Source organism: Colius striatus, chromosome 3 (assembly GCF_028858725.1).
Source record: "Colius striatus isolate bColStr4 chromosome 3, bColStr4.1.hap1, whole genome shotgun sequence".
Lineage (NCBI taxonomy): Eukaryota > Metazoa > Chordata > Aves > Coliiformes > Coliidae > Colius > Colius striatus.
The window spans coordinates 17,296,131-17,312,105 of NC_084761.1; the positions used below are offsets into that span (position 1 = coordinate 17,296,131).

Below are 15,975 nucleotides of genomic sequence, written 5' to 3' on the forward strand. Positions count from 1 at the left end.
TGTAGGAGTAAAATAATCTTCTCACACTCTGATAGAAACCTTTGGTCTGCAGAGATTTAATTCATTACTTATGAATCTTTGGCCAACGTCACTTTGTTCATTTCAGTGGCTCTCTATTTGCAATCACCTCCAGAGTTGGGAAGGACAGGGAAACTTTTTTTTACCCTGTAGTGGAGTAGCTGAGAAGGAATCCTGGTGAATGCCCTCACCAACTTGTTCCTTCCATAACAGTCCTCTTCTAGAAAATCACACAGGTTGCAATAACGACCTGCCCTCCACAGATGCCTCATGGAGGGTTGGTCATGGGCCAAGATATTTTCCAATGCAAACTCTTCTCCCAGAGAATCACCTTGCATCGTATTTCAGATGAATTCTTTGTTTTCTTTCAGGAAATGGAAGATTTCTTTTTAATTGCACTATGCTTAGGTGAAAGGACAGTTTTGTGAGACATCTCACAAAGGAGCCGCTACATGGCCTGCTGGAATTATTTATGAGACTGGAATGGCAGCAGCTCGGCTGACACCTCACAAACAAGTGCCCATATTCTAAGCATATCCTTTTCCAGGATTGTTGGGCCCACCTGCAGGTCTTGGGAAAGAGCTGTTTCTTTGCTGTGTCTGCACTGTGCCTAAGCTATGACATCCCACAAGTGGTACAACAAAACAAAATATTAAAGGTGCTAGTTGACTGCTCTTTCCATATCCAAACTCCTCCTTTTGAAAACTCACTCTTTCCAGAAGGCTTTCCAATCCTTTTCATCTGGGGAGGGGTGAAACACAACTCTCTGCCGAGGGCCAGCTCCATGCTCCAGCAGCATACAATGCTGTCTGCACCAACCTAGACAGAGCACAGACCCTTGCACAAGGTCTTCACACCCTCCTGGGCGGGCATCTGTGGTTGACAAGGCAAGACATTATCCCAAAATCCCCTTCCCACCCCTCTTTCTGAGGAAGAAATGTAGCTTTAACAGAGGTGTCTGAGTCAGTAAAAACAACATGGCTAAGTGGAGGGAATGTGGCTGCAACACTTTTCTCAGAGACTCTCTACTCTGCATCTCATTGTGGTTTCAGAGCGTTCCCTCAGCTCTCTAGGCCCCAGAAGAGGAAATGCAGCACACACACCCTGTGCTGAGAGTGCACATGGCGGGATAGGGCCCATGATTATTTTTCTTATCACCCCATGGACTGCCCGAAGACTGCGTCACAGAAGGTTGTCTCCACTCACAAACAACTGTGCAGCCTGTGCATGTGAAAGCCATTAAGCACCAGCACAGAAGCAACCCATGAGGCAAAACCCGTGAACACTCCCATACTGACAGCGTGCTGGTCCCACCGCCAGCAAGACGCCAGGGTGCCTGCAAACACAGGTGTGAGAAGCGATGTGTGTCCCCTCAAAGCTAACACTTGTGTGGGCAGCTCTCCTGACGGTGCCATAAAGAGCAGGCAGACACTGGCAAGCCCAAGAGCCCCGCAAGGCCTCCCCTGGGCACAGCCCAGGGCTTCCATGCCAGCACTGATGTCCTGCTGTTGGAAATATGGCATGTGGGAGCATCAGCAGTGGAGACAGGAACTGAAACATCTGTTTTTTCCAAGCCACACTTGGAAAGGCGAAGCTGTATCCCACTCCTAAAACACAATCAGCCCAGCTGTGAGGCAAGCAGATGAACAAAAATAGCCACTTCTGTAGTGCTCCTTCAAACAACCCAAGGTTGCCCTACAAAAACAAATACAGAAAAAGCACAAAAAGGAACGGTGGGGGGGTGGGGGGAGTGTTCAGCTGTTACAGGGACCCATGTGCTCATGCGAGATGCTACCCCTTGACTCACAGCTCTGTATTCACAGTGATTCGCACCACCTTCCAGCTAACCACCTTGGGTGTGTTTTCAGGGCAGCAAGAACCACAGGGTTCTGATGGAACTATATACAGATGCTTTCACCAACCTGACCTAAACCAAAAGCTGCATGCTTCAGACAGGACTCACTCCACCCTCTTCCCGAGGCGTGGCTTTGAGAGAGAAACTAACAACTTTAGCCAACACAATTTGTCTGGGCTCTGGCTTTCCCAGGCTTAGCTGTTCCTCGGGTTCCTCCCTCAGGAGGACTCAACCCACACCCTAGATCCTCTTTTTAGAGAGCCACTCCCACCTCTCCCTGACCATGAAGCATTTGCTGTAGCAGAACCAATTTAACCCACTGCAGGACTTGTGCCCGCTGACCAAGCTGGGAAGGGTGTTTACAGAATCCCATACAAGCCCCCACACCAGGGAGAGGAAGGAGAGGCTTCACTGCCTGTCTCAACCAAAGCTGCAGGAAAAACTGTTCTTTTTCTTCTGTATCTGCGTAAGTCCCCCTCCTTGCCAGAGAAGCCCAGCACAGCACAGATCCTGCGGGAGCCAGGGCTGAGGTCCTGCCAGGGGATGTTGCAATGGAGTTGCGGAGAGGCCATTGCTGGGGATCTGCAAGTATTATGAGCAATGTCTGTCCAAGGAGGTGGGCACAAACTCAACCCTGGAAACCTCAGGTTCAAATCAGTGATTAAACCTCATGGCTTCATCACAGACGTACAGGAGAGTATTGCACAGAGCAGAATATAATTTGCCCAGCAGTTACCAAAAGAAACAAAGGGCATAGTATGGGGTCCATGTAGAAGTTCAAGTGAATAAGAACAGGCTGATTAAGTCCTGGCTTGGATCCAGAACTCCTGTCACTACAGCTTGTCCCACAGGCTTGTCACAAGCAAGAGCTGCTGCAGACTGTGTCTGCTGTCAGGGTGAGTACAGCCTTCTCCTGACGATGCTCAAGAGCATATGCCAGCCTGACAGCAGCGGGAAGAGTCCCATCGCCTCCCCCATGCCACACTGCCCGAGGCCAGCCCATACAGACTGGAGGGAACAACACACATGCACCAGGACTGAAAATGGGAGATTCATTACCACAAAGTGAGCATCATCATTTCCTTCCGTCAAGTACTGATAGCAAACCAGTGTATCACACTATCTTAACACAGGTTGCTAATTAAGATAGACACTGGATCAAACAGAGTAACACAAAACCGTATGCCACAAGTGAAACTGTATCTCCAATTTCAGCTTATTAAAGATTTCACTAGGCCTGATGTTGGCAAGCCAGAGATGTACTCCTTCCTAACCTGAGGGGAACTATTTTTACTATCAGACTGGCAGAAACAGATGACTGATAAATATTACACTTTCTTGTGATTATCTCAGTTCAAATCCAGCAGCAGCATATCACCAGAATGGGAAGAGCTGGTAAGTGAGGACAGAATGTTTGCTGGTCACAGTTCCTATAAAGTACCACAAATGCTACTATGGCCAGCTTGCATGTTGATGCTCTTCCTGATGATAGCTATCCTTTAAAAAAAAAAAAAAAACAGCTGTAATCACAAGGTTTTTTGCTTTTTGTGCCCCATGCAAAGCAAAAACTACGTTATACTTTGACATTTTTAGTTTTGGCAAACAGAGACGCCAAGTTAACTTCAGTGTCTGAGTAAACCACAGTCCTTCAATACAAAAAAACAAGTTAGTTCTTTACTGCAAAAGAAAAGAAATAAGGGCCAGGGAGGTCTCACTTGATAGTTTCATTCTCCTGTTGAGACAGGCAGCGACTTTGGCACAGCGTGTTTGTGGAAGTAACAGTAGCTACAAGGGGAGCATGGTCAGCAGCTCTACATCCTGGTACAGTCCCTGCAGCTTTGCAGTCTTTAAACCCAATCTCAGCAAGGTCTGGAGAGAAGGGTGGGCTGATGTGTGGGGAGAGAAGAGTAGGCTGATGCAGGGGTTCTTCTGAATAGCAATAACACCATGAGTGCAGCCCAAGAGCGGAGTTGCCAACTTTCCACTGTGGAAGAGACATATATTTTCTCTGACAGTGACTGTGACTGCCTAAATTGTGCTTTTGGCTATGGATGGACTAATTCACAAGTGCTGTGTCCCCCCACACTCTCTCATGCACTCTCCTCATAGTAAGAGCAAGAACCTCTGTGCAGCTCCCAGCCCACTCCACTGTGGCACTGAAAAGCACGTCTTTACTCCTGAGTTGTCCTTCACTCCTGCTTACCTTCTTACTCACTTATAACCACTCAGAGAAACGTTTGGGAACATATGGGGTAAAGATATAAGAAGATATATATATGTGTATATATATATAAGAAGATATAAAATCAAGCTGAACTGCAATGATCAAAGGACAATAAAGCTTGAAAGAATGGAGAAAGGATGACACAGAAATGCATTGTGGAAACCACACTGTGGACAATGCGGCAAGAAAAGAGATAAAACAAGGAATCCCATTAAGCAGCAAATAGGGAGAGAAATATTAACAAGCCATATGAGTCCATTTCACCACACCTTCTCAAATAAGTGATTTTCCTTTTTTAAAAAAACCTCTTTGTTACAGCAGAAAGAGAGCAGCTGGGTGAAATGTGAGAGACAGTGGAAGCTTGCAAGGAGGAGAAACTCTTCACTCCAACAGGGAAAAGGCCATACGCAGAAAGACACCACCAATAAACTTAAAAATTTCAAATTAGAGGGAAAAATCAATGTAAACAGTACTTGGTAAAAAACACAGCAGATGTCACGGTAAACCCCAAAAGATATAATGAGCAGAAACACACTGTTCCCTTCTACTAATGTTTGCCACAGGCCAGGATCGGGCATTCAGACAGCAGTTCTTCCTTTGGCTGAGCAGAGCTGCGAGATGTTTAGCTTTTTAATGTGTGGTTTTCTGTCACTACCAGGGTTCACAGGTTTGGCTGCACCGAATTGCAAATCTTTAAATGCTGGGCTAACATTGAGCAGGTGAGGCACCCTGATGCTGCTCAGGACATCTGTCATGGAGCAGGAACACCGTCAAAAGCTACCTCTTTGGGGGATGTCCTTTCTTACCCAGAAAGACAATCTTGCGTGTAGATTTTTAAACACCACCAAAAAAAGGTCAATATTTTCAAAAGGGTTTTTTCACTCATCAGAACAGCACTCAAATTTCTCATAAGATTTAGGAAGGAGCACAATAAACAACACCAACCTTCTGCTCATGTTTCTCTGCTTTACTGGCACTATGGTGACACTCACTAACACCACAGAGCATTGTGCTCTGATAGAGTAAAACAGAATTGCCTCTCAGTTTGGTGCTTAAACTACAGCTAGAATTTGCTTCTGTGACTGGTCCCTTCCACAGGCTGAATGAATCTTGTTTGCAAAATATTTCTCTAGCACCTCATTTGGGCCTTTTTCCCCCTCCAGAATTTCTTACAAAAGAGAAACACAGTCTTGTTTTTGCTGGGGATACGGCTTCTTATAAGAACGACATTCCAGCCCGTTTAAGTTTTTTTCTAGGAAAGGCAGTAAAGCTATTTTGCCTTTGTGGACTGGACGCTACTGTACAGACACATCGCTGCTTGTGCTTTTACCTGAATTGGATTTGAGTTTTAATTGTATTTCTTTTCCCCTCGATAGATTTTGAAGACACCTCAAACCTTGGAAAAGCTTTTCCCGCACCACACAACAATACCAAAACCTACCAATTGTTGCCATCTCTTGAAATTTAAAATATCACAGACTGTAGGCTCCTGAACAATAAAATCTGTTTATTTTAAGGAGTTAGGTGAAGTCACTGGCTAGGCAATGTATCCCCAGGGCTCACTGCCAAATGCATGGAAAACAAAGCCTCACTGGCTTTTAGATGAAAATTATGACCCTCAAAGCTGCAAAGCTTCTGCTTCTGCGGGAGTCTGGCGATACCACAGCTCCTGATATTTTCACCTTCTCCTTCTTACCTATCCACAAACAACACTCCCCATTAACCAAGGAAAAATAAGGAAGTTTCAACTCGAGTCTCATAAATCAGACTCTAATCTCCACTTGAAAACTACCACAACACTAAAAATGTGTCAGAAATAGTCAATATTTGCAAGGGAAAGTCGGAAAAAATTTATGAGGCTTATTTACCCAGTTGAGGAATGAAAGAAGCAATACCAGCTCATGAAACAGATAAGCCTCAAAGTAAATGCAAACAAAATCCGAGCACTTGAAAAGAGATCAGATCAGAGGATTCCTCAGCCACAGAGAAACTCAGAAGTGCAAACGCTGCCACTTGAAGTGTGTTGCTCTTGAAGTATAGTTTTTTTAATGTTGAGCAGGGCAGATTATTTGGAAAAACAGACTTTGCTCTCCATTCCAGCCAGACTTTGCGTTACACTTCAAGAACCTGACTCCAGTGATGGGAGGGGGCCAATATTCCCATTCAGTCTGCCTGGAGACTGCTGCCAGCGAGGTATGTAGCGTCTACAAGCAGCAGAGCTTATTTCCTTAGTGATTCTTTGGATGGGGCATGTCTTCTGTACTCCTAGTAACAACATTGCCAAAGTTGGCATCTATTTCTTCAAAGTTGCTATGTCTATAATGTCGGATAGGAGAGGAATTCACTTCCTAGGCCTCACTCCTACAGCTAGAGGTACAGCATCCCATTTGCTGAGTGCAACTGCAAGCACACACACCAGCTGCAGAACCAGGGAGCTTCGGCCTTGCTGATTTTCTGAACTCAGCCTTCTTGAAGGCTGTTTTCATTTAGATTAATTAACCATAAAAAAAAGTTTTGTTGAGATACTGAAACAAAAAGAATCTTTCCTCTAAGGAGAGGACAGACAGCAATCACTAAAGCATTAGTTACTTTATCTGTCAGCATTGAATAAAGGGAGCATGAATAGACAAAACCGCTTGCATAACTGCACTGTGCCATGAGCCACTCGCTCTCATCCGGACAGAAATGAATCCATAATTCTTTCATGGGTTTAATGACGGCGTAAGTACAGATGTCTTCTTTCCCATCGTCAGGAGGTCACACAGGGCAGTAAACTTCTCCCCAAAGGAAATCCACGTGCCCCAGCAGACTGCTTCAGCACATCTTACACCAGTCATCGGAATATTACCAGTGCACGCTTTTTCAGCCGAGTCGTGAGTGTTACACAGGAGATGATCTGCTGGCTGACTCTACAATCTGATCTCTGCGGGGCAAAGCTCTTCCCCTTACTGCCCTGTTCTCGACAATGCTGTAAACAAACATTTCCCCATAGAAACCAGAGGAAGATGTCAGTAACACTATCCTGCCCTTTCAGTCCATTTGCTTGAGCAGATTTCCCTTTCCCATATTCCGGACACTTTGTTTTGTTGACCTGCAAGAGCTTTATGTCCAACTTCAATTTGTCATTGCATAATAGGACCTAATCCAAAACGTACTGGGAGCTTAGCTTTTACAACTCAACGCCTCGGAACAACAATAATATAAACAGTCTCAAACACTTAACTACCAAAATTAATAATCCTAGAAACACACTGTAATAACCCCAAATCCTTAAAAAGCCAAATGAAGGACTTATCGCAGCCCCCAGAAAGCTGCTCGACAAGTGACCAGCAACATGCTGGTATGGCATGTTCAGTCACCAGAGCTGTAGATTCCCTTGTCTGACAACAGATAACACAACATCAGAAACTCCTTAATGAAAATCAGCCTTTCCCAGTTTGGGACTTTCTGCAACAAACAATAGCTAGTTTGTTTGGAGAAGTCTAAAAGTATCTTGCAAGAATACAGTTGGAAAACACCTTGTCTGCTGGATTTAGAGACACACATTTTCCTGAAGTCAGTCTAGACAAATCTTGCTGACCTACAAGCTAATGTTTACTGTGGTACTTTACAACTTCTGCAATATCTCCTGATCTTTACTGACACTAAAAAGTGGCAACTTAGTTATGAATATCCACATAGAAAAGCAGATTTTTCAGTTATTAGCAGCAGAAATTAATTCATGTGAGATTTTTGTACTGTGCTTGGCCCCACATCATCTCGCGTACATGAACTGCTCGATGCTTTTGCCTCCCCAAGGACAGAAAAGGTGCCCCATAAGGAAAACGAATTTAGGCACAAAAATAACTTTTAAAAATGCTTTTCTCCTAAATCTGTTTTTTGCATCACACAGTAATTTATTTAAGCGACTGAGCCATGGACCACCGTATCAATCCTCCAAGAAGCATACCTTCCTGATTGATTTTCCCTAAACAACAGAATCAGACACAACCGTCATCCCATTTTAGCACTTCCATAGGGAAATTTTTTCAGTGGAACTTTGCTAAAGTGTTTTGCATTTGCTGTTAACAGAACAGTGTTCAAACCACATCCAGCTGCTCCTTTCCTGACACTGTTCTCCTGCAATTTCCCCCAGAACCTCAGAAATTAAACTCCCGGTACAAATTCTCCTGTCCCAGTAGCTCCCGAGATCTCTTGGACGTGCCCACGGGGAAGGCCGTCCCACGGTTTGCCGGAGGTACCCGGCTGTCTGAAATCTCTCGCACCGGTGTTATCCACGTGCCCCAGGCGTAGCCAGCCCTTGTCAGGACGCGAGCAGCGTTCCGAGACGCCCCGCTTTCGACTGAGTCCTGGAAACGCTTCTCCAGCTGCGGAGCCCGGCGCATCCCCGCAGCCCTGACTTTTGGGGACCGTCAGCCCTACCCGGGATGAGGCTGCCGGGCCCGAGCAGCACTGCCAGGCTGGGCCCACATACTTCACGTACCAAAGCCCTTTTCCCTTGTTCTTTTCTTGGGCCGTTTCTGCCCACGTCCGACCCCGGCATGGCAAACTTTCTGCCGTGCCTTCATGCTCGCTGCTGCTGTCACGCGTCCCATCTCCCTCACGGCCCAACGCAAAACCAGACTCGAGGGCAAGCGAAGGTGCCGTCCCACCCAGCCCCGAGCCGCCCGCCCGGGCCCGCCGCGCCCCGCGGTACTCACAGCGCCGTGGCGGCGGGGGGGATGCCGGCCCCCGGGCGCTCCGTCCCGCGGGCAGAGCAGTTGACGAGGCAGGCGGGGCCGGTGCAGGTACAGTCAGCGGCGCAGGGCTGGCAGTCGGGGGCCGGGGGCGCTCGGGCCGCCGCCAGCCCCCCGCACAGCAGGGAGCAGAGCAGGCACCAGCCCGAGAGGGGCAGCCGCGCCGCGGGGACGCCATGTTTGCGCTGTGATCCAGTGTCTCCATTTCCAAAAGGCATCTCTCCCTACGGGCATGGCATGGCCCCGGCCCGCCGCTCTCCCGGCCGGCCGGCCGGGCCCGGCCGCGCCCCGCCCCGCTCCGCCGCGCCGCTCCGCGCCCCCCGCTCCGCGCCCGCCCGCCTCAGCGCCCGCCCGGCATGGCGGCCTCCCCCGCAGGGCTGGCGGTGCGCGCTGCTCGGCGCCCGGCGCCGCCCGGCCCGGCCCGCTGGGCTCCCGCTCGCCGCGCTGACAGCCCCGGCCCGGCGCCTCTCGGCTCTGCGCTCCGCTCCGCCCGGCCCGCGGCCGCCGCCGCCGCCTCCCGCTCCGCCTCCCGCCCGGCGGAAACCCGGCGCCGCTCCAGCCCCGCCGCCCGCCCGGGCCGCCCCCGCTGCGCGGCCGCCCCCAGGACGGCGCTGAGGGCCGGGGCGAGGGTAGCGCGCTCCGCTCCCGGGCTCGCCTGACTCCAAGGGGATCCCGAGGAACACCGGCATCCCGGGAAGCAGGGCATCCCAAGGGACAGGGGCCATCCCAGGAGACATGGGCATCTCGGAGAGCAGGGGGATCCCGGAGGTCCTTGGGGAGAAAGATGCATCCCAGAGGGCAGGGGATCCTTGGAACAAGAGAATCCCGAGGAGCTGGAGTGGTCTTGGAGTGCAGGAGCATCACAGGGGACATGGGTATCTCAGGGAGCAGGCAACCCAAGGGGCAGGGGGTTCTTAGAGGTAGGGGGAAGGAGCCTGAGGACAGGGACTATCACAGAAGACACGGGCATTTTGGGGAGCAGGGAGTTCCCTGGGGCAAGGCAGTCCTTGAGGGGCAGGAGCCATGCCAAGGACCAAGGGGGCCCAGGGGCAGGGCGATCCTGGGGATCAGGAGTATCCTGGGGTACACAGGCATTCCTGGTGGCAGCATCTCAGAAAACAGGCAAAGTGGGCAAAGGAGCATGGAACTGCTGAATAAACACCTTGATTGTCTCAAAATGACGGCATGGAGCTTTCTTTCCTCTGTATACATGATGTTGGGCTGTGGGGAAAAGAAACACCCATTTGCACCCTCCCTGGAGGCTTTTGGCACTTGATTCTCACAGCTGGTGTGTGTTCCCAGGCCTGCTGCAAGCCTGTGGAATCCAGCAAGCATTGCAGGATATGGTATGTATTACATGACTGCAGCACGGCAGCTCATTCAGGTATCTTGGAGAGATGAAGAACAAGGCAGATAGTTTTCAGTGTGGTTTTTTAACACTAACCACAGCAAAGTCACCACATTTTCAATGCCACTCACACCCTGTGTGGACCTAAGGCACGTGCAATGGCTCAGGCCAGGCCAGACCTGGTGAGATCAACGCTGGCATTATATGATGGCTCCTCGGTGATTTGAAGTGCTTCTAGTTTAAGAAGCCTGAAAAATATAACTAATATAAGGTATCTATACACCCAAAGGAGGCATCATTCTGTACTTACGGAAGGCACATCTCCAAAACTAAACCCAGTCACACTTGAAAGTGGTGAAGAAGATGTGAGAGCTGATAATTTTACAGGGATCCTAATTTTAATATGTGCCACATTACCATGCCATGCTATGTACAGGACACAGCTCTAGCCATCAGCCGAGTGAAGGATACAAGGAAGCTCAAGTAAAACATAGAAGAAGTCGTTTATGAACTTGTTCCGTGCTGGACCACTCCCTCTTGCAAAGCAGAGCTGGTGGTTCTTGTCCAGTCAAAGCAGCAGTTCCCACCGTGAGCCCAGCAAACGTGTGTTTGTGGTAGTCCATACGAGAAGTGAAAGCCTAGCACCAGGCAGCAAGCTGCTGGAGGCTGACCTGACAGGAGATTTGGGGAGAGCACTTGACTGTGCACCCTGCCCAATGCTTTCCTGCAGCAAGTGGCCCAGGGAGGGACATTTGAGATCTGAGGACGGAGCAATGAATCCTGCCCATCCCACAGAGACAAGGGCTCTTTTGCTTTGTGTGGGATGGTATCTGAAGTATCAACTGAAGCACTTTTCCAGCTGAGATTTCCTGATCCAGATGAAACTTTCAGGAGGGTGTTTTTGGGTTTTTTTTGCTAAACAAGAACAAAAGCATCTTGCTCTTTGCTTACGTGACTCCATTAATTGTTGCAGCTCATCCTTCAAAGTATTCATGTGCAACATTTAAGTTCCACGCAGCACACTGCTGGAGCTCAGCCTTGGCATCAAGCAGGCAAGTGTCCCCAGGAGTTCCTGGGACTGCCCACGTGCTAAACCGAAGCCACGGTCTTTTCGAGCAAGGCTGTTGCAGCAATTACTGTCTTTATGAAAACCTCTGGAAATGTGTCTAGCAAGCGTGTTTGTGAGAAGAGCTGTCCCCCTGCCATGCAGAGGTCACCTACCCGCAGAGAGGTTGCATCCCTCAAACAGACAGCTGCCTCCATGCCAGGGTGAGGATTGTTTTGTACTTGTCTGAAGCAGCTTGTGCAGCCAAGCAGGGCTGCCTTCCTCCCAGAGCTCCTGCTGCCCCTTAGGGCTGGACCCCTTCTCTCCACCAGCTGTTTCCAGTGCACCATTCGTTCCCCATCACTCTGCAGCTTGCTGACGGTCAGAGAATGCTGGGGAGCTGCTATCCTGACACCCCACAGCAAGTGTTGTGTCAGTAGGGCCCTGTCAACTGGAGGGCTCAGGAAATCTGCCTGGAAGCTTTCAAGGGAGAAGCCACAACAAAAAGGGGTGGGAGACATACTAACTGTCCACAAGTATCCAAAGAGTGTGAGCAGCAGGGAGCCAGAACAATTGTTTGGGGTGGTACCAAATGAACGATGGGAGCTTGCCTACTGCAACCCCACTGTTCCTCTTCTGGGAACAGACCTGGGGGAGAGGAGGGCTGTGGATGTTTGCCTGTCTTGGTGGCTGGCCTTTCCTAAAACTTGTCTCTCAATCAGTGGAAAATGCCCTTGCTGGAGTTGTCCTGCGTACATGCATTTGCTTGGGGGATGAGTTTTCACCACCTTCCCCGGCTCCTGTGTCCAGGTGAAACACGGGCACTTTCTCTTTGCCTCAGAGAAATCAGATAATTGTTGCTGAGCTGCCTCCACCTTGGGCACGCTGTAATCTCCAAAAGCTCAGGAAAGAGGAGGATGATTAGCCAAGGGTGACAGTCAGTTTGGTTTCAAATCACATAGGAATTGTTAAGCTTCTTGTGATTTGGGGCACGTAGGATTGTCTAAGGAACAAGGGACCAACCTGCTAGCGCTGGGTGTACATCCACTGCTAGTTATGAAGCCTGTGTTACATCTCTGGAGCAGCTCATCCCATCTCTGCTCTTCCCTGTGTGCTTGATCCCAAATGGTCCCAATCCAACAAGGTCTATAAGCATCTACCTGTTTTTAGGTATGTGTGGTGTCCTGCTGAAACCAAAGAGGTGATATCACCTGGGGCTCTGGCCCCCCTTATCCAAACGCTGAACAAACCTTAAATAAGAAGACTGACAGCATCTGATTTCACTCCTTGGCATGGTACTCACTGTGAGAATTCACTTTCCGAACACATTTTGTGCCTTTTGGACTTAAAATCTGCTTGAAAGACACATCATCCTTTGCATGAGGTATTGTGCCCAAAATAGCTCAGCGGTTACTACTGCCTCATGTGACTACGATGTATTTATTTCCGCTCCCTCAATTGTAAATTGCTTTTTGGGTTTGTTTGTTTGTTTTCCCTTTCTTCTGTACAGATGCCCATATTTTTTCAGATAACAGCAAGGAGAAAATTTCCTGTGTGTGGATTGTAATCAGCAGATTAGATCCCTACTGTAGTCCAACAGATATAATGAAGTTCAGGGCTCCCCCCCCCCACCCCTCAAAGCTAGGGCTGCCAAGCTGTAATGAGGGCAACAAACAAACGAATAACTGAGTGAGGAGGAGACAGCAAACCTTGATACAGCTGCAAGAGGCTCACTTGTTCACGTCAAATCCTACTTTTTTTATTTTGGAGAAAGGTCTCATCGCTGAACTGGGACAGATTTTAAAATGCACACTGCAGAAAACGTGGAAAGTGGAAAATGTACTCGGGTGGGAGGCTGCTGCTTACTGGGAGGCTGGGAATGGCTTAGTGTTGGGAAAGGATTCTTCTGGTTCCTCCTACTGGCAAGAAAACGGAGAGTTTCTCAACATTGTTTACTTGAAGCAGAATTAAAAGCCCAACGAAGAGGGTGTTAATTCTCCATGTCCCACCAGTCCTGCAGCCTGAACGCACCCAGAACATCAGCAGCGGTGGTAGATACACTGTGCTCAGCAAAACGTGACCAAGCTGTGGCCATCCAGGAATGTGCTGCTGCCTCCAGGCCCCTCCAGCCAGATCCCAAAAGTGCTGCAGATGTCTTCAGTGGCACCCACACAGTCCTGAACACTGCTGTGCATGGCCAGAGCCTGAGGCACTCTAGCACTGCCTTGCTATACATTAAGGAGCTATTTTGCTCACACCTGCAGTGCCCCAGTGCAGAGGGCCGTGAGCAGCTGGAGCAGAGCATGCTGTGCTCCCCACAGCCGTGTGCTGCAACCACTGTGCTCTGCAAAAATCCTCTGCATGGGCACCGCACTGGGCTTCATGGCAAGACATGATGGCAGCTGCTAAAACATGCACTGGGAGCAAGTGTCTTCACTGCATTGCCCTCCGACTCTGTTGTTTGTTTCTCACTTAGAAATCCTTTGTCACATTTACTCATGGGGAAGAAACGGTGGGGACACGTCCTTGCCCAGGTGGGTCCATGGCCCATGAGCAGCTCTGAGCAGGTAGGGGTTGGTTTGGAGCCAGAATAATTGAGCCAGGACAGGGAGCCTTCTGCCTCCAGCAGCACGTATCCACCGTACTTATGTGCAGTTTGAAAAAGATAGGGAAAAAAACAACCCTTTGAACCTTCTGCCCCTTTACTGTGAGCTTTGATCCCTTCAGAGGACAGCTGTATTCACTGTGGCCATCGTGCCCGGTTTGATATTATGTCCTGCTCAGAAACTACTGCCCTCCTGCCCAACAAGGAGCATGGCTTGTCCTCAGTGGGTGTTCAGGGGGAGAGAGTGAGTGCCCCTGAGGAAGTGAGGATCTCTGCCTCTTGTGCTCTCTGCCTGTATTTTGCCTGCCCCTTGCTTTGCAGAGGGTCTGCACATGCACGATGCCACGGCCCCTCCTGCGAAGGGAGCACCTGGCGAGTGACTCCCCTCGAACCGTCTCCTTCGCCTCTGGTACGAGCTGTTCCCCATCCGTTACCCAGGTCCTAGAGGGCTGCAGCCAGATCCATAAACTCCCCATCGCCCTCCAGGCTCCGTTCGCAGCGGCGGGACGGCCCCGGGGGCTGAGAGCGGGGCGGGACCTCGGCAGGGGCGGGCGGTTCAGCCCCTCACCGCGGCATCCCGGCTCTCGGCGCCGGTCGGCGGGACCCGGGCGCCCTCTAGCACAGCCTCCCGCTATCCTCAGGAAGAAAAACCAAGGGGGAAAAAACCAGATCGAGCTGCCGCACAAACGACGGTGCCCTAAAATGCGATGGAAAGGGAGCCCACGGGATGCCCGGGCCGTCCCTGCCACCTGCGATGGGCATCGTGGGGTGAGGGTGAGCAGACTCCTGCCCCCGTGCACGCGTGTGCACGCACCGAGAGCGGCACAAAACCCATCTCCGCGTGATGGAGCGGTCGCTGTGACGGGTGATTAGCCAGGCTGGACCGTGCAGAGCGGAGCCCTCCGCGTCCCCAGCAGATTGAACCTGCGCTGGATGAATTAAGCAGCCATATGCCCACCAAAGGGCTCCCGACAGCACTCGCTGGGCACAGGATACTGTAGATGAGGCAAGGAGGCATCAGCTCTGCACTGCAGAGTGGAGTGCCCACGGCCAGGTGGGATGAACATGACCACTCAGCCTCTCCCGGGTGGCTGGAAGAGAGAGTCCCTGCTCCCTGCACTGTGCAAGACACACAGCTTTTATTTAGTGCTGGAGTTGCAGCTGCTCAGGGGTGAGTTGAGTCAGCAGTGCTGGCACAAGCCCCTCTCAGGCTTTTTCTGGATGATTTGTGTGGACAGTTTCAGCTCAGGAAGTGAATTTATTCACGCTGCTTGTTTTCATCTGTTTGACGTAGTGTGAATGCACAACAGAGCCCAGCGGTTTCAGTGACAACACTTTCTGCTCAGTAACTAATTGGTGTCAATTCCATTTTTATTTACCACTCTTTCAAAGCACACAAAACTTCATGATTTCTCTCTCAGTAGTTTTTGATGTTCAAGGTTTTCAGGGTCGTTGGCTGATGGAGGAACAGACCCATCAGGCTGAACTTGCAGACTCTTGGTTTCTGGCTGTGGGTGCTCTCTGGCCCTTCCCACTCAGTTCTCCCCCCCATCAGCTCCCTGGTGAGCACTGTGCACCCCAGAGGGTTTATAGCTCCTCAGGATTTTCCAATATGCAAGTCCCTTCCCACCAGCAGAGGCAAGGTCAGAGGGATTGCTTTGGCTGCAGACAGGACGGATGGAGAAGGTGTTTGTTCTCAGGCACTTGTTAATCAGAAACTTCTGGGAAGCACACTTGGCCTGGACAAGAGTCAGCCACATGCTACACTCAGAGGACACTGCATGCCCTGCACACAGGCTGCAGCACATGTCACTGCTAGGGTGGGACATGAGCTTTGGGGCAGGGCCAGGTGCCAGGGCCAGCATGGCAGTGGGCTTTTGAACATAGGGCTGGCCATCTGTCACCTTTGGCCACCACGTGCCACAGTCCCTCTGAGAGCTGATGCTGATGAAATCCCTCTGCTGGCAGCAGGGACAAAACAGCCCCAGTTTCTTATTTCTTATGTTGCTGGAAAAGTCCAAAGCGCAGGGAGGTAATAACCAGTTCAGCCAGGAAGATGCTGGTGAGCGCTGGCGGCAGAAGCCAGGCAGAAGGCTGCTCTGTGCAGTGGGTGCTCTGTGGGGGTCCAGCCTCACTGCACTGGG

The 15,975-nt window shown here is 50.2% G+C and overlaps 1 protein-coding gene across 2 annotated transcripts in view; it reads right to left on the bottom strand.

Moving 5' to 3' along the window:
- The window catches only part of PKD1 (polycystin 1, transient receptor potential channel interacting), a 96,994-nt gene extending 87,879 nt beyond the window's left edge, over window positions 1-9,115 (bottom strand). For both annotated transcript variants that reach the window (XM_061994319.1, XM_061994318.1), the window contains exon 1: window positions 8,798-9,115. In XM_061994319.1, coding sequence (XP_061850303.1) covers window positions 8,798-9,051 — 254 coding nt within the window. In that variant the 5' untranslated portion in view covers window positions 9,052-9,115. The remainder of the gene's footprint in view (window positions 1-8,797) is intronic.
- Window positions 9,116-15,975: the final 6,860 nt, after the last annotated feature.